At 38.2% G+C, this 25,932-nt stretch overlaps 1 protein-coding gene across 2 annotated transcripts in view; it reads right to left on the minus strand.

The window, feature by feature from the left end:
• The window catches only part of cspg4 (chondroitin sulfate proteoglycan 4), a 71,161-nt gene that overhangs the window by 14,243 nt on the left and 30,986 nt on the right, over window positions 1–25,932 (minus strand). For both annotated transcript variants that reach the window (XM_048157641.1, XM_048157642.1), the window contains 3 exons: window positions 15,832–15,995; window positions 10,797–14,342; window positions 8,271–8,738 (listed from right to left, as the gene is read on the minus strand). In XM_048157641.1, the coding sequence (XP_048013598.1) occupies window positions 8,271–8,738; window positions 10,797–14,342; window positions 15,832–15,995 (4,178 nt within the window). The remainder of the gene's footprint in view (window positions 1–8,270; window positions 8,739–10,796; window positions 14,343–15,831; window positions 15,996–25,932) is intronic.

Raw genomic sequence — 25,932 nt, forward strand, 5'->3', positions numbered from 1 at the left:
GTTACAGGGGTCCTTCAAAATAAAGTGGTGGCAGATTTTAAGTAGACAGTCTACTAATACTCTAATGAGAGTCAATTGACATGTAGTTGCAAAGATACTTGTAGTGAGAATGTCTGTTGAAGGGGACCATCAAAATAAAGTGTTGGCAGATATTAAGCAAACAGTCTACTAATACTCTAATGAGAGTTAGTTGACATGCAGTTGCAAAGTTACTTGTAGTCGGTAGAATGTCTGTTGAGGAGCATCAAAATAAAGTGTTAGCAGATATTAAACAGACAGTTTTCTAATACTCTAATGAGAGTTAGTTGACATGTAGTTGCAAAGTTACTTGTAGTCAGTACAATGTCTGTTGGGGAACCATCAAAATAAAGTTCTGATAGAGATTAAACAGACAGTCTACTAATATTCTACTGAGTTAGTTGACATGTAGTTGCAAAGTTACTTGTAGTGAGAATGTCTGTTACAGGGGTCCTTCAAAATAAAGTGGTGGCAGATTTTAAGTAGACAGTCTACTAATACTATAATGAGAGTCAATTGACATGTAGTTGCAAAGATACTTGTAGTGAGAATGTCTGTTGAAGGGGACCATCAAAGTAAAGTGTTAGCAGATATTAAACATACAGTCCACTAATACTCCAATGAGAGTTAGTTGACATGTAGTTGCAAAGTTATTTGTAGTCAGTCAAATGTCTAAAGTGGACTATCAAAATCATTTTTTTCTTTTTTTCTTACACGCACCTATCATTTCCTTCAGAGGACACTGATTCATCCAATGGGGTTGTATGGTTTCCTGTCACGATCTGTGTGTGTGGTTTTTCAAGCGTCAACTGAGCAACACTTATTGACTTGTGTCATATGGACTCACAGAGGATTATTTTCCTAAAAATCATTGTTTATGTTTATCTGAAAAATGGCATGAGGATGAGTAAATGACGAGAGAATTTTCATTTTTGGGTGAACTATCCCTTCAAGTAAACAAAAATCTACCATGGTAACCGTAGTTCCTGTTTTCAATAATGTTTGATGTTGCAAATTAAAAATCTGTGTTTGTTTTCCTATATTTTCTTGCCATTTTTATTTATAGTATAGAAATGATGCATTCAAATCACATAAACCTTGAATAAAAGTCACAAGTTGGACTCCAACATACATTCGAGCATGTGCTCCAAACACACATCCGCAACTCCAACTTTTTTATTTATAAAATTAACATGGTTGTGAATAATAAAGCTGTTCTTCCATGCAGACAGCAAACAAGCCGTTTCTCAGTTGGTTTCATCACATAATTAAATGTACATCCGTCACACTAAAACTGGATTTAAACTGGACTATGTGGGTGGTCAGATGCACTTTTTAAACAAAACGCAGATTTAGTCAAACAAACATAAAGCAAAACTCCAGGCAGTCCCACAGCTGTGAGTGTGTCTTGTGAAATTGAAGTATGTTAGTGTGTCCGGCGCAGGAGGTCAGACGTCTGCCGTTTGTCATATGCTGTACAGATTTTAACCCACTCCAGATGATCAGAATCTAAAGACATATAAACTGTACAAACACCTTAACAATTACACTTCCATGACCATGAGCACTCACATTTTCTTCAGAAAACTTACAAATATAGCTGCATTTGGTGTTTTTATCATATTTTCATCAGTATGAGCACCACAGCTCAAAGTGTCAGAGCTAGGGTTCGCCATAGCTAATGCTAACAGAATTTTTAGCCAAGAAAAGCTGTGCTTCACCTCTTTCTGCCATCGTTAAGTCTGCAAAGTCTCATGTTTGTCAGGAAATCCATAACTTTATACAGAAGATGTCATTTGTAATAAAGGTTAAATATTTTGATGTTTTGATCTTTTCTTCAAAATGTCTTATTTTATGTTCCTCAGAAGAAAGAAAGACCTACAGGTTTGGAACGACGTGAGGGTGAGTAAATTATGACAGAATTCTCATTATTAGGTGGACTATCGCTTTAATATTATTCATTTTAATTTCAGTTTGATTAGATATTTCAACTGGAAAACAAGGACTTCGTAAGAAGCCATTATTGCATTGTACTGCACAATGTGTCACAGCATGTATGCTAACCGTTAACTCACAAGCTCTGAAAAAACAGAAGCTTTTGTAGAGAAAACCTGAGCTTCATTTAGTTTCTGTCGCTGTTTGGTCAGTAAATCATTGTGTTTGCCAGGAAATCAATACTGTTAGCGACTGCTTACAGAAGATGTCAATTTTCTAACACTGGTGAAATGTTTCAGGTAACACATTAGTGGCTGAGAATCTTTGTTTATTTTTTGCTTGGCCTTTTTGCCATTTTATTAATAATATAGTAGAGAAAGGACAGGAAATGAGAGGGAAAAGTGGGAACAAAAGAAACGGCAAACGTCACGACTCGCCTGTATGAATACCACAGCCCATTGTTTCAAGTGTGTGTGCGCGCTAATGCTAATCATATCTTTTATTGTTGACATCGAACTCTACTTACGGTTGAGAAGCAAATTCATCCGTCACTTGGTGGAATTAAGTCAAAAAGGTCACAGATGTCAACATGGACAGGTTTGTGACATAACATCCTCTAAATAATCCTTGATAATGCTAATATTAATGAGATTAAAGGATTAGTTCACTTTCAAATCAAATTTTCCTGATAATTTACTCACCCCCATGTCATCCAAGATGTTCATGTCTTTCTTTCTTCAGTTGAAAAGAAATCAAGGTTTTTGATGAAAACATTCCAGGATTATTCTCCTTATATTGGACTTCAATGGCCTCCAGATGGTTGAAAGTCAAAATTACAGTTTCATTGCAGCTTCAAAGGACTTTAAATGATCCCAGACGAGGAATAAGAGTCTTATCACGCGAAACGATCAGCCATTTTCGGAAAAAAAATGTAAATGTATATGCTTTATATAAACAAATGATCGCCTTCCAAGTGCTTCAACCGTTTGGTGCCCATTGAAGTCCACTATAAAGAGAAAAATCCTGGAATGTTTTCATCAAAAACGAAATTTCTTTTCGACTGAAGAAAGAAAGACATGAACATCTTGGATGACATGGGGGTGAGTAAATTATCTAAATATTATTATTTATTTAAAAGTGAACTAATACTTTAATGTTAATATTAATAATATTAAAGCGATATTCCACCAAAAAATGAAAATTCTGTCATCATTTACACACCCTCATGTCGTTTCAAACCTGACTTTCTTTTTTCTGTGGAACTTAAATTGATGGTTACCAAACAGTTTTGGTGAACAAAAAATACAATGGAAGTCAATGGGAACTGAAATGGCAACATTCTTCAAAACATCTTCTTTTATGTTCCACAGAAGAAAGAAAGTCATACAGGTTTGGAACGACAGTCTTGCCACTCGTTATCCAATGTAAACTCAAAGTCCTCAAGGCCAATGAATGAAGCAAAGAAAAGCTGTTTCGCTTCATTCTGCTGTTTAGTCTGTAAATCACTGTATTTCTTAAGAAACTGATAGCAGAAGAGAAATGTATTCCAGATTGTTTCGCCGTGAGATGCTAATATTCTTCCTCTCTCTTTCTTTTTGAAGCCCTGAGCTGTTTTTGAGATGTTTTCATCTCAGCGCGTCATGAATGTTTGCTACTACGCTGCACCGTAAGCTATCATTACAATCTGTCCCCTGGTGTGGCAGCGGTGACCGCCGGTACACAAACCAACCGCTGACTCCACAACACAGAATAAAGAAACTCCACATTCAGCCGATAATGAGCATGACGCAGACGTCTTTAATTTAGGAACAATTCCGCTTTGGTTCCATTCCTGCGCAGTAGTTTCGCTCCATATGGAATGCATTAGTTTTGTTTCAGAAAGAATTGCATAACTGAAGAAAGGAAACATAGAGCGCAGGACTGCGAGAGCCAGAGCGGTTAAACATTGTGTATTAAGATGTAGAGTGGAGCGGCTGCACACAATGAAGTTATTCTGACAGCTGGACTAAAGCCACCACAAGACATTGATTCTGAACTTCAAATTCAATCTGTCCTCCATCTGTGATCTCTCTCTATCTCTCTCTCTTATCCTGTCCCTCTCTCTCTCTGATCTGAGAGCTATGTTCGCTGCATAAGATATCTGTCAATCTAACACCACTCATGTCCTGCTGCGTCTCAATCGCTGAAAGGAATATTCAGTGTTATTTTCAACTTTAGACCTTCAAAATGTCAACACTGCTGTTTTCAATAAGAGCAAAAGCATATGAAACCTGCTTTGTCATTTTAGAGTCACTTAGTTTTTGACAGAAAAATCAAAGTCAAAGTCAAACCATTGTTTAGATTTAATTATTTAAATATTGTCTGTCATAAAACCTTATTTTTTTTAGAAAATGGCCTCTAAAAATTTGCTAATATACTTTATATATTTTGTCATTTTGCTTTTTAAGTAAATATATCTTAATGTAAAGGTGCCCTAGAATGTTTTTTCACAAGATGTAATATAAGTCTAAGGTGTCCCCTGAATGTGTCTGTGAAGTTTCAGCTCAAAATACCCCATAGATTTTTTTAAATTAATTTTTTTAACTGCCTATTTTGGGGCATCATTAAATATGCACCGATTCAGGCTGCGGCCCCTTTAAATCGCGCGCTCCCCGCCCCCTGAGTTCTCGACTATAATACAGTGCATAAACAAAGTTCACACAGCTAATATAACCCTCAAATGGATCTTTACAAAATGTTCGTCATGCATGTGTCGGATCATGTGAGTACAGTATTTATTTGGATGTTTACATTTGATTCTGAATGAGTTTGATAGTGCTCCGTGGCTAAAGCTAACATTACACACTGTTGGAGAGATTTATAAAGAATGAAGTTGTGTTTATGCATTATACAGACTGCAAGTGTTTAATAATGAAAATAGCGACGGCTCCGTGAATACAGTAATAAACAATGGTAACTTTAACCACATTTAACAGTACATTAGCAACATGCTAATGAAACATTTAGAAAGACAATTTACAAATATCACTAAAAATATCATGATATCATGGATCATGTCAGTTATTATTGCTCCATCTGACATTTTTCGCTATTGTCTTTGTTTGCTTACCTAGTCTGATGATTCAGCTGTGCACAGATCCAGAAGTTAATACTGGCTGCCCTTGTGAAATGTCTTGAACATGAGCTGGCATATGCAAATATTGGGTGCGTACATATTAATGATCCCAACTGTTATGTAACAGTCGGTGTTATGTTGAGATTCGCCTGTTCTTCGGAGGTCTTTTAAACAAATGAGATTTACATAAGAAGGAGGAAACAATGGTGTTTGAGACTCACTGTATGTCATTTCCATGTACTGAACTCTTGTTATTCAACTATGCCGAGGTAAATTCAATTTTCAATTCTAGGGCACCTTTAATGTAAGAATGTTTACTGAAAAGCAAGTCAAAAATACAGAGTAAGAATTTTTTTTTTTTTTTTTTTTTTGCAGCGTACAAGCTGGTTTATTGACGTTTATCACAGTATGATTATGACAGAGATCTTTCAATAAATCCTGTGATGTTCCTGCTATAACCTGTAGTGAAGATGCTAATCTCTCACACATTAAATGATTTCAACTATATGCAGATAAAACTGACACTATGGTGTCACAGAAATTGAGCTTGAAGTTGAAAATAATCCAGAAAGTTCATCTGTTCTGGCTGAATAGCTTCTGAGTTAACCTGATCTCTGTTCTCAATGTAGCGTGCCTGGCGGCGCGGTGTAAATGCTTTATTTTGCGGGATAAATGGACTAGTTTATTCTGGCCCGCGGCAGCAGGGAAGCGCAAGTCAGAATTTCCATCAAGTCAGAATGGCAGTCATAAGAGCAATGTCTAACCGCTCTCTCAAACAACAGCATACTCATTCTACCGCCAGTCTTTCCCTGTTCATTCTTTCCACTAGAAGACCTCTGGGCCAATCCGCTAGATATCATAACGCACAGTAGTTTCGGGGGGCCCAATGGAAACAAAAAGGGCTTAGACGAGACATAAAAGAGAGTGGGAGAAAGAGAAATTGTTTCTTTGAGCCTCTAAAACACAGCGAGCATCAGACAGGCATGATCAAGGTCCGCCACAATAGCTGTTATTCTGTGAACGACTTGTAATTAAGATGCAGAAAATGCTATTTTACGGATGACTGTTCCTCAACGATATGGCAAAATGCTACGCAGGGATCCTGGTAGTCTCCGAGAAACCATTACACAAGGCTGTTCGCCCTTTTAATTAAAGCCAATGACAGCTCCTCTGGTTCCAGTGCAGCTCTTTTATCGTGAGAAGAATTAACTCTCATTGCAGACACAAAGTACAAACAAACTAAACAAACAAGCCTGTAATTATGGCATCATTAGTTGTTCCCACCGTTTCCTCTACAAATGAGAAGAGTTTACCCAAAAAAATGAAAATTCTGTCATCATCTGCTCACCCTCATGTTGTGACTTTCTTCCTCCTGTGAAACTCGCAGCCATTTCCAAGCTGCTCGAGTAAACATTGAAAACAAAATACCAAGGTCCAAAAAAGACATAAAAGCTCCATAAAAGTGGTCTTTACAACTCTCACACAACATTTCAAGTCTTTTGAAGTCATCAGATATAGCTCTATGTGAGGAAATTTCAGTTATTTATTGATGCTCTCCAGTGCAGCTCTTAAATCTCATTTGCATATGCGCATTTTCATTCTTGTCGCATCAGTATAGTCGAATATAGTATTATGCATCATGTGGACTGCTGTTATGGAGATTTTATGTCCTTTTTGGATAAAACATCTCATTTTGTGTTCCATGGAAGAAAGAAAGTCAGAGACATGACAGATTTTTTTTGTTTTGTGTCAGTGTTGAGGTACTAAAATTACAAAAACTGAAATAAAATAAATGAAAGAAATATAAAGAACCCTAAAAACTAATAAAAAAACTAATTTCATTTAGCAAGCATGTAACAATCTCATTCATAGATGGAAAAGACCATTTACAGCCAATACAGACAGTTTACCATAGGAAATATGTTTTTTTTTTTTTTTTACTTTTTAACAGTTATAGCGCCATCTATAGTCCAATCTCCATAAAAGTTGGCATGTTTCTTTAGAATCATATACTGCATGTGCTCACCTCTTTTTGTGAAGTTTTGAGTTTTCGTTTAGGATTTATAGGTTTTTGAGTGTATTTTGACACGCCTATTTTATAAATGACCCATTTATAGCTACACAAAAGGGTAAAGTTTAACATTTTTTTTTTTTGATAATTTTTGATCTAGAGAGTCCAGACAATTGTACTGCACTTGTTTGTTTACTATCGGGCCAAAAACCTAGGGAACCTAGTTCGCAAAAGTGTGCTTTTTACATAATAATAAATATTTAATGAACAATTTGATTGACAGAAGTAGTTCTTGAGGCAAAGTTGTTCAGCATGAGGAGATCTATCAAATGATATGAATATTGTGTGTATGTGTGAAACACCATGTGATTATAGGGGCGTAAAACTTGTTAGCACCACCTAGAATCCGATTTCTTTTAAAATTCTTACAGACCTCTAGGACTATGAGTTGAACATGCCCACAGAGTTTTGTTCCTATTGGCCTCCATTAACCTTGTCTAATAGGTGCTCAAACTTCATTGGCCGATGGCAGTCATGTTTTCAAGATACTCCAATGTCCTCATAGACTATCATGCCCCCTTGGACCAAGACACTGCATGCCAATTTTCAAGTCAATCGGACTAACGGTTGCGTAGTTATAGCGTTTTTTTTAATGTTATAGCGCCACCAAGTGTCCAATCACTTCCAGCCAAATCCAATTTTTTTACTGTGACCAAAGATTGAACTCATACATATGTGTACCAAGTTTGGTGAAAATATCTCATTTCGTTCAAGACTTACAGCTATTTTAGTAAATGTGGCTCCGCCCACTTAGGACGTTTTAGCACTACGTGCTTGCCTTGAACCCCTAATAATAAAAGTTAAAGGCACAATATGTAATTTTTCATATTCAGGGATTTATTAACATTACTGTAGTATGAAACAGGATGGGGCTGAAAGCAGTTGGAGCAGAACGAGGCCGCTGGAGCGATTGCTGATGAGAGTTATTTCCATGGTTTCTACAAAATAAAACCTGAAATCAAGGGTAACGTGGGTAACAACAAAATATTTAACATTGTTCTAGTGGTTTTTGGATATTTTAATCCAAAAAATCTTACATATTGTGCCTTTAATAAAACTTGAAAATCTAAAATAATAAAAGCTATTTCAAAATATTTATAATACTATAATTGTATATGTGTTGGCACTCACGTCCTCCCAGGAGAAGGTGACAAGTCCGTCCTCCTCCTCCAGATACTTGATATCTCCATGCTGAGGTGCATCTTCCATAAAAAACTCTATGTTAATGGACCTGTAGTAGGGGTGTGTGATATTCAGAACCTCTTGGGTCAGCGCCACGGATCCACCCTCCCTCACGGTGAGGTTGACCACCTGGACGGGTATGATGCGTGGAACAATGTCCACCTGCACCTCCAGATCTTCTACAGTGGTGAAGCCATTACTGACGTCGGCTGTGAAGTGGTCCCGGCCCTGCAGGGAGGCGGAGACGTAAAGGATTCTACCCCGGTTTATGTCTTCCTGCGTGAAGGAATGAATGTAGTCCAGCACGGGTGATGCTGTGCCGTCCGAGTCATTGTTGAGTTTGACCACATGACCCAACCGTGGAAAGTCTTTGACGGAGTACACCATCTCTTTGGGCTGGATGTCTGTCTGCTCCACCTAAGAAGATGAAAAGAAGACCTTCAAATGAGTGCAGAACTTAGAAAGTGGAAAAAGAAACTGCTTGCATATCCCTACAGATGGTCTTTTAATAATAATAATGCATAATATTTCATTCACAACATACTGTACACTCTTTTACAAATGTATTTAAAAGGAGTTAATTTACTCACTGTCATGTCATGTCATTCCAAATCCAAACTGTTAAAGAATTTGTATTTGCATACATTTAAATATGGTACATCAAGATTCATCACACCATGTCAATAATGTTAGGTCATGAAACAAATGACATCTAATATCACTGCTGCAACTTAACTTGACATATCTGAACGTATGGAAATGAATTTCAAGAGCTATGTGTTGACAAAAAAACATGGGGATGAGTAAAAGACTTTACATTTTTGGCTGAACTATCCCTTTAGGGTCAGCTTAAATCTTAGAGCAATATTAACATAATTTAAAAACACATAAAATGTTTTGATATATTTAATGGCTCTGAATGGTACATTGGAGAAAACTTGAGCTGATATCATATATGAGATTTATGCCAACCCCACTATTTAACATGTGATAAATCCCAGAAATACTTAGAGAAAAAAGTAGCAAAGATATAAATCAATGTCAGGCACTCACAAATGTCCTAATGAATCTAAGTGGAGACTGTTTCCTCTATGGCAACACTTGGGTAATTACTGAAAGTACGCTCAGTGGAGCGTTAACAATATAGCATATCTAGAACCACTGCAGAGGCCTTTTTCTAAAACACATATTTTGAAAATAAATGCAAAACAGCTCCTGGATAGATTTATGAGCCTAGCATTCAGGGATTTTGGGAGAAGTGTTCTTGCGGTTCTGGAACCTTCCACAACTGTAATACAACAGCTGTTGAACACAAATTATCATTAAGGACTGTTGGAAGACTTTGTAAACTGATCTTAATATTTATGCAATATGTGAGGTGTTTGTCATGTATTTTACGAGTGAAATTAATGTTTCTTTTCTATTGTATTGTATTAATGTAAAAGACATACAGTACTTTGCTCTTTAAAATTGGCCAAACATTGAAATCACTGGCTTTTTGCCTTTGAATAAAAACTTGATATGAAATATGACTTTCATGGTCTCATTCCTGAAACACAAGTAGAGCAAATTTCCTTTTAATACATTCATAAAACCATTTATGTGTAAACTGTTGAGTTGAATTTGGTAACTGTACTTTTTTGCAGTAGTCAATAATTTATGAAATTTAAGTATTGAGAGAAAAAAACAGTGTTCAAATCTATTAGTGTTGTCAAAAATACTGACTTCGATACCAAGTCAGTACTGAAATTTAAAAAATGTGATGCTTTGAGCGCTGTTGAGCGGATTCGTAAACACTTCTGATTGGCCATTGTGTTGACGCACTCATCAGATATGTCTGTTATTGCCTTCAATGATCAACGCTCGGGAGCATTTGAAAGCACATGAAAGTGTTTGAAAGCATTTTAAGAGTGGGAGCGGGAGCGTTTGAAAGCTGGGGTCTAACAGCGGCCTGCTTTCAAACACTCCCGTGTGTATCTGTGTAAGTGCTCGGCGAAGAGCGTCATTGATGTCTATTTACATTGATGTCTTTAATGATTTTGAAGTGTTGATCATTGTAGCCAATCACAGACATATCTGATGAGCGTGTGAACACAATGACCAATCAGAGATGTTTTATGAATCCACGCAGCAGCGCTCAAAACGGCACATTTTTAAAATTTCAGTACCGACTTGGTATCGAAGTCGGTACTTTTGACAACACTAAAAACTATTTGTGCCATACCCTGATTCACTATGGTAAGCCTAGAATAATGATTCAGATATTGAGCAGAAACGTGCAATTTTATGTTTAAACCACAGATGACAATAGAGATGTACAATTTTAAGAACAGTTTTACACAGGTTTACACTTAAATCTCTTTATTTAGATTTGTACTTCAAACAAAGAAAATATCTTGTCAAAAAATAATTGCCAACAGTGTAAGAAAATTAATTCATATTTTTCCTAAATATGTTTAAGAAATGTAGCCTTACCTTCAGATGGGTTTGGTCAATAAAGGAGTGCTCCCCTTCATATGCAATGACCACCTTGTTTGACACAATCTGCGGCTCTGACAGGTAACCTTGCTTGAATATCTTAATCTTGAAAGTTCCCTGTGTGGACCAACCCTTAGCTTGCACAGTGAAGGCAAATGAATCTTTTGAGCTAAGGCTCTGGTCGTTGTGTTCGTAGGAAACCACACCCTTAGTCAGGTCCTCTTGTGTAAATGTGGAAGATTCAATTCCACTGACTATAATCCTACCATCACTGGGAGCAGAAGTCACATCATAAATGATCTCAGCTGGACTTCTGATGTCCATGTTGGTCTCTGCACTTAACAGACTGGTGTTCAGCGTCTTGGTGCTACCGTGGTCCATGACCACCATGGTATTGTTGGCTACACGTAGATAAGGGTCACCTGCTTGCACCTGAAGTACAGTTGTGGCCTTGTGCAAACCATCGGATACTTGAAGTTGGAATCGCTCACGATCTGCCCCATGGTGGACAAACAAAACCTTCCTGTCCCTCAGGTCAGCCTGGGTAAAGCGGTAGAGAGGCTGTGTTGGGTCTACTGAGGAGACGATGTTTCCTGAAAGAATTCCCACTCTCGCATAAACTAGTTGGGTGTCATTAAAGTCAGAGTCATCGTCTTTGTACAGAATGTCATCAGTGGTTAATAAACGCTGGCCATTTCTGACAACATTAAAAGGTTTGTGAATTATCCTTTGAGGCTCATGTTCATTCCTGGACTGTATTGCAATGTTAAACACTCCCTTCAGTACCTCATGACCCTCATCTTGTCCACCATTGCCACCTCTTGAATCAAAAGCCAGAAAGTTAAACTGGTCATAGCTTGTTTTTGATCCATCATGTTTGTAAATCAGCCTGTTCAAAGAAAGATCCTCATTGCTAAAGACCCGAATTGCACCCTCAAATCTTTGCTCACCGGGTGGAGAGTCTCTGATAAGACGACCATATTTGGGATCTTGTGTTATTCTGTACACAAAGTCTGTTGAAGTGGAGGTTTGAACCCAGAGATATTCTTTATTTATGATGTTTTCCTTACCTTCCAGCACAACAAGTCTCTCGTTGGTTAGGAAAGGAGCGTCAGAATCAGCCTTGATTTTGATCGGAAAGGTGTATTCTCTGGAGTACTGGTCCTTTGCGAATACTTTGAACTGGAACTGATCCTCAGAGTCAAATTCTCTGCGGACACGAGGGCTGTAACTGATGAAACCATCCAAAATGTCTTGTTGGGTAAAGGTATCACCCTCAGACAAGTCTTTATCAAGCATCATCAAGACTCCCTGGGCTGGGCATTTCAGAATCACGTACTGGACAGTTCTTGAATCAGTTTGGCCTGTCCCCACAAAAGCTTGTAATTGCTCAGGCTTAATGACCTTTTGCTGCCCATCTTCAACTTCCAGAGGAACCATTTTAGCTATTCCCACAACGGCAGGTATGATCTTGATGATAAATCTGTTGTCTGGGAGAATGACCTGTCCGAGCTGTGCATTGAAGTGAATAAACTCGGTCTCTGTGCTGTTGTGATCGGCTGTGAGGTTGGGAATGTATTTCAGTCGGTTCTGCTCGAGATCAGACTGATGAAATAGTGTGACTCTTTTTGGTACCCCATTGTCTGATATCAACTGCAGTTCTCCAAATAGAAGTGGTTGAGTGATATTATAAACAACATCTCCAGTTTTTGGAGTTGCAGAAATGGCCAGATTTTGTATTCCAATAGGGGCACTGCTATCCCAAGTGATCATGAGGCCAGTATTTGTGACCAGACTAATCTGTGGCTGGGTGATGAGCAACTTAAATGTGCTTGACTGGCTAACCAAATCTCCATCTGAAACCTGCAGGGTAAGTCCTGTCACTTCTCCTCCCCTGTGAATGTAGTAGATATTTCCTTCTTTCAGTTGTCTACAGGTGAACTCTCGTAGACCAAATCCTGGCTGTTGAGCATTCTCCAGATATCCAGAAGAAGTAGGGTCCGAAGTGACTGTGACCTTGAGTTCATCACAACGATTATCTGAGTCTGAGATTTTGATGAGATTTGGACTTAAACGTGTGCGCCCATTAGCTGTGATTGAGATGTCACCTGCACTGAGCTGAGGGATGTCATTGACAGGGATGATCTCCACTGGTAGCACATATTGGTGTGCAACACTCAAGCACTCAGGGAGATTTGTTCCATGTGCAATGACTTCCAGTTGGATTTGATCTCCATACTTTTCATTGCCATCATGGAGATATTTGATTTTCTTGTTGACAACATCCAGAAGGGTAAACTTCTTTGAGTGTCTTGAGTTCATATCAATCTGTCCATACCAGGGATTGTTTAGCAGAGTAAAGATGATCTGAGATTGACGAACACCTGCAGAGTTTAGGTTAAATGTTGGGTTTAGGTTTACAATGTCGACAAAGGCCTCTCCACCCTCAGAAACTAGCAGAGGAGTGATGTCCAGAAGTTTGGAAACATTGTGGAACATCTCTGGTAAGTCCTCTGTTGAGAAACAATGTCTTTCATCAGTATTGACATCAATGTATGTTATTCTTACTGGAGGCGAAGTTGTTGACTCCAAATCATCATCATAAGTGGAGTAATCGTATTCCCCTTCACATTTCACATGAATGTCTTTAGTTATCAGAGCGTCCTGCAGGCTTCTGCCTTTCTGATTCACCTTGATTTCTCCTAAACATCCAATAAAAGACTCAGTTGTGATCTCCTCCTCCACACGAGTCAAAAAGTCATCTTGAAACACATCCTTCATCTTCCTTTGAATGCCTCCCAGGTACAGGTTCCCCACTAGATCCAGCTTTTCCGTCTCATTAAGAGGGTGTGAAACCAGTTGACTGTCCACATTTATCTGGAACTCGTTGGGCTCAATCTGAATGGTTACCCTGTGCCACTGATCGTCATCCACTTTGACTTCCACATTGTCCAGCACATACATCCCACTTCCCAGGTCGATTACACCTTTCAAGAACCCTCCTGCCATTCCAACTGCAATGAAGTCTGCCTGGTGTCCTGGGTGGAAGAGCAACAAAGCATCCTCAATTGTCGTCTTCATAAGCATCTCCAGACTACGAGAGCCTGAGCTAGGTTTGGTCCAGGTAGGAAAAGAGATGAATGAGTCTGGGCTGATAAAGCTTGTGGTGTCTTCATCACCTGCCTCAAACTCGCTGCTGCAGGTCTCCTTGGTGTCATAGCATATTGGACTCGCTGTAGCTAGAATATCAAAGTCATAAGACTCAAATACAACATTGCTCATGCACCCCCGCAGGGAGGGCACGGCTGTGCTCAGGTACTCCACTTCCAGGTCTCTCACGCCTCCAAGGAACACGCCCTGGTCAATGTTCAGGTCCTCATCTGTACCCTCCATTGGGATGAAGGTTGTGTACAGGTTGTCCACAACCATAGTGAGTTTGGAGTCTTTCAGAATGAGAGACACATGATGGTCCAGAAGGTTACTGAGTTGGAGACCCATGGAGGAGGCCAGAACCTTTTCTCCAGATCCCATGTCAATCCTAGCCTGTAAAGAGACACACAGAAACAAATGATTAAACAGCAAAAGTGGCTGTTAAAAATAAGAAGTAAGTGACCTTTTCACAAGTTGCTGCCATGATGTTAGGGCAGAGGTCTTCAACCCTGCTCCTGGGGACCCACTGTCTTGCAGAGTTTAGTTCCAACCCTAATCAAACACACCTGAAGTATCTAATCCTGCTCTTCAAGATTGCTAAAAAACACACGGCAGATGTGTTAAAGCAGGTTGGAAATAAAGTTTGCAGGATAGTGGGTCCCCAGGAGCGAGGATGAAGACCTCTCTGTTAGGGTGTTGTGAGTGGTTAGCAGTGCACTGTTGTGCAGTTTCTAAGCTGTGTTTGTAGTACATTGCTATGCAATTGTAAGATGTTCTGTTTTGTTTCTAGGGGTATCATTTAAAGTAACATTCATGTCTGTATCACAAATGTGCCAGAGGAATTGCACGCTTTAAAGGTTAATACTTGTCCTTGTTAGGAATAGGGTTTGTTCAAGGGTTTGGGGTTTCTTTGCTCCACAAGCACCACCTGTAAATCTTATCTTAATATTTTATGCAATTTTGCATCTCAGGTACATTTATCTTGTTTAGACATTTTACTACAAAACAAGACAAAGGTACTGACTATGACAATGATTTTTCACAGTGTATTATACATGCATCCAATTGTGAAATTTGATACAGGCTTTGCTGGATCAGTCTACTATTTCAAACACTGTGTAGGCACTTACACTGAAAATATCACAGATCTCATTTCAGATCTGCAGCCTCCAAAGATGAAAAAAGTAAATCTGAATGAATTGAATATGTCAGTAGAAATGCGTTTTTAATGACAAATCCTGCCACAGATGAAATGGTCTTGGTACCGTTTCATATAGCAGCATAATGCAGGCAGTTTGAGCGTCTGTGTTTATCTGTGCGGAGCGGGAGCCATTTTCTAGGGAGGTGACAGATGAAGAATAAATATCTCAGAGCAAACCAGTAACTCATTCTAGCTGTGGAAGCTTTTTCCATGTGTTGAGCTGAAAAACTGTGACGATCCTGTCATAGTGGAGCTGGAAGCGAATGTGAGTCATCCCTCTCACCACAAACCAAACGGCTGCTTCTCAAAAACTCACAAGAGATTTTCTCAGTGTGTGGCTCGTTCTGGGGGCCTGAAATCTTGAAGGACCATGAGAAAATACTGGAGTTTGTATTTATTTGTGTAGTCAGTATGGGTTATAATCTGCAGTTTGAAGAATTGCACCCTGTGCTTTCTGATTTTGCCAAATCTGATCTCTGTCTTTAGTGCATAAATAGTAATTTACAATCCAAAAGCAATTTAACACATAAAGAGCATTCAGACTGACAGTGAATTACAGCAACAAAGCTACTAGAAGTCATCTAATGTTAATGAGTTGACTTTAGGTCACATGCACGGTAGTTGCTGATCGAAAAGTTTATAATCTACCCTTGAAGGATTTGAACCCAAAATGTATTTTACCTGTAATCTGCCATTGTAGAGCTCCAACGAGAGGTAATCTCTGTGTCCCGCTGCCAGTAGGAGCAGGCCGCTTCGTCTGCCTGTTTTAAATTGGAGCGATACTTGAAAACTTGACAGGTCCTGAATGGCATCTATTCGACAGTAGCTGTCCCCAAAATAGGAAGCTGCAAACACAGAAGGAGAAAGATTTTTTTATATATTAGAAATATTTTAATGATGACGTGCACCATTAACGTGTGAATGTGGAAGTGGGAAGGCACACAGCAGATGGAGGTTTGAATTGAAAACTTTTCCAGCTGTCTTGTCAGCTGTTGTGTAGAAAAGACAATGTTCTGGAGAGTTCCAGCTTCGGCCCCATGAGAATGTTTATATAACTTCTTTGCTGCAGGATTCCCAGAGCTTAGTGTAGTAATGTTCAGCTGTATGATAATGTAGGCTAGCCACCTGCCTTGGACTGCAAATTAGATTTTTTTCTCAATTGCTTTCACTTCTTTATTAAATCATACACACATCACTCCTGGGCCGTATGTCAAGGAGATCCCCATTCCACTGAAGAGGTTTTCAGGGGCCAAAAATACAGTATCTACACAACGATTACATTATATGGCCAGACTCATTGGGAAACCCCTCCATGGAATTATGGAACAGATCCAGAAATGGAACATTCTCACAGGAACTATGGTCAGACGTCTTGGTAGAGGGTCAGGAGTCAATTTATGACTCATTTATTCCCTTATCCCAGATCATTTACATTTTTTTTCCTCTCCTTGATAAAAATGTACCATGGTTACATTAGTGTCCACCAAAATACTATTGTTAGAGAACAAAAACATCACATATTAACTTATTATGGTTTTAAAGAAAGTAGTAGCAAGTACAGTATTATTATTATTATTATTATTACTGATCAAATTTACCATGGTAAATTTCTGCCCATGATAAATTAAGGTTAAAAATACTTCAGCAACATCACAATGATTCATTCATTTGCATTTAAGGGTTAGTTCACCCAAAAATGAAAATTATCCCATGATGGGTTTTTGTAAGAAAAATATCCATATTTAAAACTTTATAAATTCAATTAACTAGCTTCTGGTGGAGGACCGTATGCATACTGCGCAAGTTGACTTGCGCCACAAGAGTAACCCCCTGACGCGATGTATGACGCAGGATGTTGGAGTATCTTAAGATTAGATGCCTCTCGCAGTTCAAACAAATAGGGCTGAGCAACAAACTCAAACTCCTCTTCTCTTATATCGAAATCCTTCAACATTTCTCTTTAAAAATTCTGGTTTTAGTGTTCTAATTCATGACCGGTGTTTTGTTTTGCTCTATCCTCTGCGCTTCCGTGTTCGTCATTGCATCATGGTTGGGTCAGAGGTTACTCTTCCACCAGAAAACCAATCGTACGGCCTTTTGCCGAAAGCTAGTTATTATAGTTAATGAACTTTTAAATATGGATATTTTTCTTTAAATACCCATCGCTTCACTTCAGAAACCCTTTATTAACCCCCATGGAGCCATATGGATTATACAAACCCGATTCCAAAAAGGTTGGGACACTGTACAAATTGTGAATAAAAAAGGAATGCAATAATTTACAAATCTCATAAACTTATATTTTATTCACAATAGAATATAGATAACATATCAAATGTTGAAAGTGAGACATTTTGAAATGTCATGCCAAATATTGGCTCATTTTGGATTTCATGAGAGCTACACATTCCAAAAAAGTTGGAACAGGTAGCAATAAGAGGCCGGAAAAGTTAAATGTACATATAAGGAACAGCTGGAGGACCAATTTGCAACTTATTAGGTCAATTGGCAACCTGATTGGGTATAAAAAGAGCCTCTCAGAGTGGCAGTGTCTCTCAGAAGTCAAGATGGGCAGAGGATCACCAATTCCCCCAATGCTGCAGCGAAAAATAGTGGAACAATAATATAATCCAAAGATTCAGAGAATCTGGAACAATCTCTGTGCGTAAGGGTCAAGGCCGGAAAACCATACTGGATGCCCGTGATCTTCGGGCCCTTAGACGGCACTGCATCACATACAGGAATGCTACTGTAATGGAAATCACAACATGGGCTCAGGAATACTTCCAGAAAACATTGTCGGTGAACACAATCCACCGTGCCATTCGCCGTTGCCGGCTAAAACTCTATAGGTCAAAAAAGAAGCCATATCTAAACATGATCCAGAAGCGCAGGCGTTTTCTCTGGGCCAAGGCTCATTTAAAATGGACTGTGGAAAACTGTTCTGTGGTCAGACAAATGAAAATTTGAAGTTCTTATTAGAAAACTGGGACGCCATGTCATCCGGACTAAAGGGGACAAGGACAACCCAAGTTGTTATCAGTGCTTAGTTCAGAAGCCTGCATCTCTGATGGTATGGGGTTGCATGGGCAGCTTACACATCTGGAAAGGCACCATCAATGCTGAAAGGTATATCCAAGTTCTAGAACAACATATGCTCCCATCCAGATGTCGTCTCTTTCAGGGAAGACCTTGCATTTTCCAACATGACAACGCCAGACCATATACTGCATCAATTACAACATCATGGCTGCGTAGAAGGATCTGGGTACTGAAATGGCCAGCCTGCAGTCCAGATCTTTCACTCATAGAAAACATTTGGCGCATCATAAACAGGAAGATGTGACAAAGAAGACCTAAGACAGTTGAGCAACTAGAAGCCTGTATTAGACAAGAATGGGGCAACATTCCTATTCCTAAACTTGAGCAACTTGTCTCCTCAGTAAAATCAACTTATTTTCCCCTTAAAATGATACATTTTCTCAGTTTAAACATTTGATATGTCATCTATGTTGTATTCTGAATAAAATATTGAAATTTGAAACTTCCACATCATTGCAATCTGTTTTTATTCACAGTTTGTACAGTGTCCCAACTTTTTTGGAATCGGGTTTGTATTTATGATGGATGGATGCATTTATTTTTTACTTCAAAATCTCACAACAATTATAAAACTTGGAGGAGCAAGGATATTTTTAAATATATATCTCAGATTGTGTTTGTTTGAAAGAAGATAATCATATAAACCTAGGGTGGCTTGAGGGTGAGTAAAAAAAAGTAACCCTTTAAAGGAATAGTTCACTTAAAAATAAAAACAATCTGTCAACATTTACTCACACTTGTTGAATGAATCATTTGATCAGGTTCACAAACTAGCCTGAATGATTCATTCAGGTATCTGATTCTTGAGTTCACTCACACTTTTACTTGAACTCAATTATAATAACACAACTCAAATAACAGCTCTTTGGCAAGAAAGATTACCCATAAATAGTGACTTAAATTTCAATTTGTTCCTAACACAAAGCTATTGACACTTGGAAAACAATCATCTGGATGGAAAGTCTGAGTATTGGAATGACATGAACATTTTTTAAAGTAAATTAGCCTACTTATTTATCTTAATAAATATCCTTAGAGTAGGCAGCATCTGAAATCATTCAGCAAAATTTACTATCATTAGCTAAAAGCTAACTCCTAAGTCATGGCAACCAGCCCAGTTGTGTTTCTGTTTGTTCCTCTGTACTCATGCACAAAGGAAATAAAATGATTTGAGAGGACAGCACTTAATACTCAGCATAAATAATGTTACAGTGAGCTGAATGTGCAGAAAACAATGGGAGTAAACAATTTTAATGTGCCAAAACATCTTTTTTATGAACAAAGACCCTCTTTAGAGTAATTGAAACACTCATTTGCACTCCGAGTGAGTGATGCATCAAAAGCATCAGAGATCTTCACAGTTCAGCAAAAGGTTCTCACAGATACGCCCAATATACATTCAGTCAATGCACTCCAAAAAAACAAACACATAAATCTCACCGAAAGAGCCAAACACAACAGGAGGCAGAGCAAAACACCGAGGCTTATATGATCTCTCATACAATAATCTATAATGCTGAAAAGGTTGTAACATTTAGATCTGAGCCAGCCAAAGACTGTCCACACAGATCTGAGACCCTCAGATAGCATATAAAGCAGAGAAAACCCAAATAGGCGAGATGAATTTTAATGAAGCTACATTTATCTGAAGCCTGTTAGTCTGATTTAGTTTATATCAGTGCTCAACGACCTTTGAAACACACTAGAGATATGCAAGGGCCAGAGAGAGAATAGATGGAATTAGCTGGGAATATTTCCCTCAGCTTTACGATCATGAGATCTGTTTTTGTTGGAATATTCACGGCGCACACGGGAAGCAGAATGGGCAACCGGAGCCCGAGGACTCTGAGGTTCAATTCGCCGTCGGTGCGCACTGAGCATGCTCAGACCAGGAAAGACACAAGGGCCACAGTGAGCCCCGCCAGCATGTATGAATCTGGAACTCATTACAGCTCTTTGAGGGGATTCTAAATGGGACACATGTGTTGAAGACCCCCAACCATTCCAGGATCCAACATGCACCATACATTTAACCAAGACTCAGCTCTCGTCTTTATAGGCCAGTCACGTCTCATTGCGTGCTAAAAACACAGGCGGCAGGCTTTTGTTTGTGAATGAGCATCATTATTCTGTTGGTTAGTTGATTACAATACTCCATCAGTTTAATGCAAACGGCACATCTGTCTTTACACACCAGTTATTTTAAAGAGGGGAACACTGTTTGAAAAGAAAACCCAGAGTGGAAAAATGGAGAGTGATGGCAGATTTAGACCTAAACATGGGATCTGTGTGTGCCAAAGTGGAATTACAAAATCTAATTGGCATTGGTGGAATAATAAATCCACTTAAAATCAACACGAAATGAAATTTACTGTATTAATACACGTTCCTTGGACTTTTGTCTTCATTAAAATCAATAACTTGCTTCGCCTTTAAAACATATTTTCCGCTCATGTGATGAATCCCTCTTACTTTTCAATCCCTTAACCTCCAAACCTTCTATGTAACGCCCACTTTGATGAATATTGTTGAATATTCTTTTTCATTCTGGAATATCTCCAATTATGGAAGTAAAATGTGTTCATGCATTTCAAATTGTCCTTTAAGGGCTACATTCCAAACTGCATGCTTCAACTATGGCCTAAAAGTACATACTTCATCGGTGATGGCAAGTATGTAGCAAGTCAGAATGCTAGTATTGGACATACTACGACTAGAAAAAATTGTTATTCACACAACCATCAGTTACACATTGTTAAACAAACATGGATGCACTTTCTTCAGCTTCATACTGGTTGGTCCCTCTCACTGCCATTATAAAGCTTGGATGTGTCAGGATATCTACTAATATAACTCTGATTGTGTTCGTCAGAAAGAAGAATGTCATATACACCATGGATGGCTTGAGGGTGAGTAATTCTTGCCGTAATTTTAATTTTAAAGTGAACTAATCCTTTAATTTTCTCCATAGAGGATGGATTTTTAACTATAACTTATAAACATTTAAAGAACTTTTTTTTAAAAAGATGTAATATAAGTCTAAGGTGTCCCCTGAATGTGTCTGTGAAGTTTCAGCTCAAAATACCCCATAGATTTTTTTTACTTCATTTTTTTAACTGCCTATTTTGGGGCATCATTATAAATGAGCCGATTCAGGGCTACTGGCCCTTTAATTCTCGTGCTCCACGCCCACGGAGCTCGCGCTTGCCTTGAACAGCTTAAACAAAGTTTACACAGCTAATATAACCCTCAAATGGATCTTTACAAAGTGTTCGTCATGCATGCGTCCGATTATGTGAGTATTGTATACTGTCATATTGTTTACATTTGATTCTGAATGAATTTGAGGCTATGCTCTGTGGCTAACGGCTAATGCTACACTGTTGGAGAGATTTATAAAGAATGAAGTTGTGTTTATGAATTATACAGACTGCAAGTGTTTAAAAATGAAAATAGCGACGGCTCTTGTCTCCATGAATACAGTAATAAACGATGGTAACTTTAACCACATTTAACAGTACATTCGCAACATGCTAACGAAACATTTAGAAAGACAATTTACAAATATCACTAAAAATATCATGATATCATGGATCATGTCAGTTATTATCGCTCCATCTGCCATTTTTCGCTATTGTTCTTTCATCTATTAGTTCTTTCATCTATTTCATCTGAATCATCTATTAGTCTGATGATTCAGCTGTGCACAGATCCAGATGTTAATACTGGCTGCCCTTGTCTAATGCCTTGAACATGGGCTGGCATATGCAAATATTGGGGGCGTACATATTAATGATCCCAACTGTTACGTAACAGTCGGTGTTATGTTGAGATTCGCCTGTTCTTCTGAGGTCTTTTAAACAAATGAGATTTATATAAGAAGGAGGAAACAATGGAGTTTGAGACTCACTGTATGTCATTTCCATGTACTGAACTCTTGTTATTTAACTATGCCAAGATAAATTCAATTTTTCATTCGAGGGCACCTTTAAAGACCATTTGAAGCCATCAACCCACATTATTTTAACTTATATTTTAAATAATAATTTTCAACAGTGGAATTCCTGGTGAAAAACTACATTACCCATGATCCTGCAGAGAAATCTCTACCAATCAGAGAGTCGTGAATCAAACTTCAAATATTTTTATGCATAATATGCATAAATGTAAAATACAATGTTTCTATATATTTTAAATCAATATATTTCTCCATTATTTTGAATTCAATATGAATTCTTCATGAGTTCATCCCACATTAAAGCCATTAAGTACTCAGTCTTGTATCTTTGTCTTTTTGTCATATTTTCGATTCACATCGTAGCTGGTTGGTTCGGTTCATGGCTCATAACTTGTAAATGAAGACATTTTAAAAATCCTTATGGGAAAAATGAATGGCAAAAATACTTCAGAGCCTAGGCCACTGAAAAAGTTGTTGGTAATATTAACCAATAAGCATGCTTGGATGCACACAAAAGTGCACTGGAAATAATATTAACACACTATGATTTGCGATGCACTCAACCTAATCTTGCATACTATGTAGCACAGACAGTAAGTGAACTGGGATGCAGTCCTGCTCTTTGATGTGACTTTTTAAGTCACACTAGCTTAATCATATGATGCTCCTATTGCTCTCGCATCCTTCGCCCTGGGAAACTGTGTGTTTGTGCATGTGTATGTCCCTGGACGTCTGCCAGGGCAGATGGCGCTGTCGTGAGGGCCGCTGCAGTCTGTATTTTTAGTGCTCAAAGGGAACTGAGTGGGTCTCTGTCTCCCCATCCTGTGAATGAATCAGACGCACCCTAGTTCCTCAAAACCCTGTCAGACATCCGGAACATTCACACGGAAGCAGAAACAACTGAAACCAGCCTAAGCAACCTGCTGTTTAATCGGCCAAACAAGAGATGTGTAGAGGAACCAGACTAAAATAATCCATAATGAAGCATTTTTTAATTTTTTTTTTAATCACAGTTATACTGTGTCTAGACCAAACCTCTCTGAAGGTGACCTTAACTCTCTTGCTCATTTGCCTCGAGAATGATTAGTTGTCCACGGCTGCAGTCATGGGGAATAAACGGATCTCTCCGCAGATGAGCTCGGGCCTGGACTCGATCCAGTCTCTGCACCATACACCTGCTCTTATAATATGACCGTCTGAACTTTCACCTGAGCTTTCGTCCACAAATTACATTTACACAACTCCCCCCAAAAAAAAGAAGGAAAAAAAGAATACGGTCACTTCTGAAGAAAATGAGTCGCTGAACCAGTTCTGTTAGCATTCCGCCTGCACTATTCGAACAAACACAAATAATTAATCTAAAATATCAATTTTTAAAAGCACATCGGAAAACATGGCAAACATCTTTTCATGTGTGATCTCCATGGTAACAACGAGTGACCATTATGTTTCCTAAAACAAACCGCTGAGCTGCCGGTAAGATTAAACATAGTAAATAGCGGTTTTGCTGATGATTTGTTCCTCTGGTTGTGTAGTGGCTGTGTGTGTGTGTGTGTGAGAGAGAGAGGGATGGTTGTAATTACATCAATCTTAAAGCTGTGTTTTACTGGAGTCTCTCTATATAGACTCTCAGCTATTTGTGGGGATCTGTTGCCATGGCAGATCAAAAACAGCCTCTGCGTTGATCAAAGCCTGTCAAGATATTCTGAGATATTATTTTACAAGAAAATAAGGATGATGACACATCAGTAAACATGTAGGCCTTTCATTTTTTTCTCCCTCAAAAAGCCTATACCCTATATGAAAAATAACAATGCTTCATAACTTGCTCTGAGCAACACATCCTTCAAGAAATAGTAAAAAACATAATAAAGTAATATTACTTTATCCTTTCATGCATGTTTTCATTTAAGCTAAAATCATAAAAAGTATGTCAAGATATATTTGAATATACATGAATATGAGATTTGAATGTTTTTGCTGAAGGGGATGTTTTCAGCAAATAACAACTTAAAATTCATTCTAGTGCAAAAGGAGTATCCCTATTAAAGGTGCTAGTGGTCCACTAGAGGTCGCTAGAGGCCTATTCAAAACAAAAGCGTAGCTTGATGAGATTGAGCGCAAAATCTTGGGACATGTGGTCTTCACCTCAACGGACGGTGGAATAGAATCGGGATAGGACTCGGGAAGAGATCAGGTTCATGGATGCGATTATTAACGTTACTGTAGTATGAAGCAGAGCAGGAGCGAGTTTTCACGAGCAGTGGGACTTTTATTATGCCACAGTCGCTGGCGCCGCTTCCGCTTTTCAGGTCATGAGTATGAGGTAACGCAGCTCTGTTTATCATATTAGATACATTTAAGTGTGTTGAAAATGATGTTATAACGTTACTCTGTGCGTTCATTCAACAAACACACTGTTTTTGTGTGTGTCTCTTTAAATGCAAATGAGCTGCTGCTCCCGGTCCACTTTCCAGAAGAGGGCGGAGCTTTAACAGCTCGCAATTTGGTTGCTCAACAAGCTGGAGAATCTCACGAACTTTGAGTGTCGTAACTTTGCAGATGTTGTTTATGCTCAAAAAACAACATTACACACTTACGGAAGCCCTGAACCGCATGGTGAAAAAAAAAAAAAAAAAAAAAAACTTGGTGGGGAGGAAAAAAACCCTGAAAACTTATCTCGTTATAACGACATAATATCTCATTATTTCACAATACTAAGTCGTTATTTTAACATAATAAGTCGTTATAATGACATAATATCCCGTTATTTCGAGATACTAAGTCGTTATAATGACATAATATCTTGTTATTTCAACATAATATCTCGTTATTTCAACATAATAAGTCGTTATAACGACATAATATCTCGTTATTTCAACATAATAAGTCGTTATAACTACATAATATCTCGTTATTTCAACATAATAAGTCGTTATAACGACATAATATCTCGTTATTTCACCAAAAATAACACCGAATTGCACCAAATTGTAACAGTAGGTTAACATAACTATTGCATTCTTTAATTGATTCCCTGTCTTATTCTGCCCTCTAGTGGGTAATATCGAACATGCTGCTAACCCTGCCCAATAAATACTTTTAATGTTATTAAACACTCGTTAGGCAGGTTATTTGCACTTTTATAACATTGTTTTCATTTTTATTGAAAATAAATGCCTTTTTTGATATGTGATGTGAAACTAGAGAAGAATGAACTCGGCAAAAGGCGGATTCGAAACGGTGGCGATCGCAGTAAAAGCTAGACTAGCGGTCCAATACTTTAACATTGCACCACTGGGGACGTTGATAAGTATACGTCCTTTATCATACTTGAGAGACAATGAAGAGTTATTATGTTGAAATAACGACTTATTATGTTGAAATAACGAGATATTATGTCGTTATAATGACTTATGTTGAAATAACAAGATATTATGTCGTTATAACGACTTATTATGTTGAAATAACGAGATATTATGTCGTTATAACGACTTATGTTGAAATAATGACTTAGTATCTTGAAATAACGAGATATTATGTCGTAATAACAAGATAAGTTTTCGTTGTTTTTTTTTCCTCCCCACCAAGTCTTTTTTTTTTTTTTTTTTTTCACCATGCGGTTCAGGGCTTCCGTACACACTAACTAAAGTTAAAAAAGTAAAATCATAATCAAGGACCCCTTTAATTGTTTTATTACTGAACAAATCAGCTTTTGAACG

The sequence above is a fragment of the Megalobrama amblycephala genome, linkage group LG15, assembly GCF_018812025.1.
Source record: "Megalobrama amblycephala isolate DHTTF-2021 linkage group LG15, ASM1881202v1, whole genome shotgun sequence".
Lineage (NCBI taxonomy): Eukaryota > Metazoa > Chordata > Actinopteri > Cypriniformes > Xenocyprididae > Megalobrama > Megalobrama amblycephala.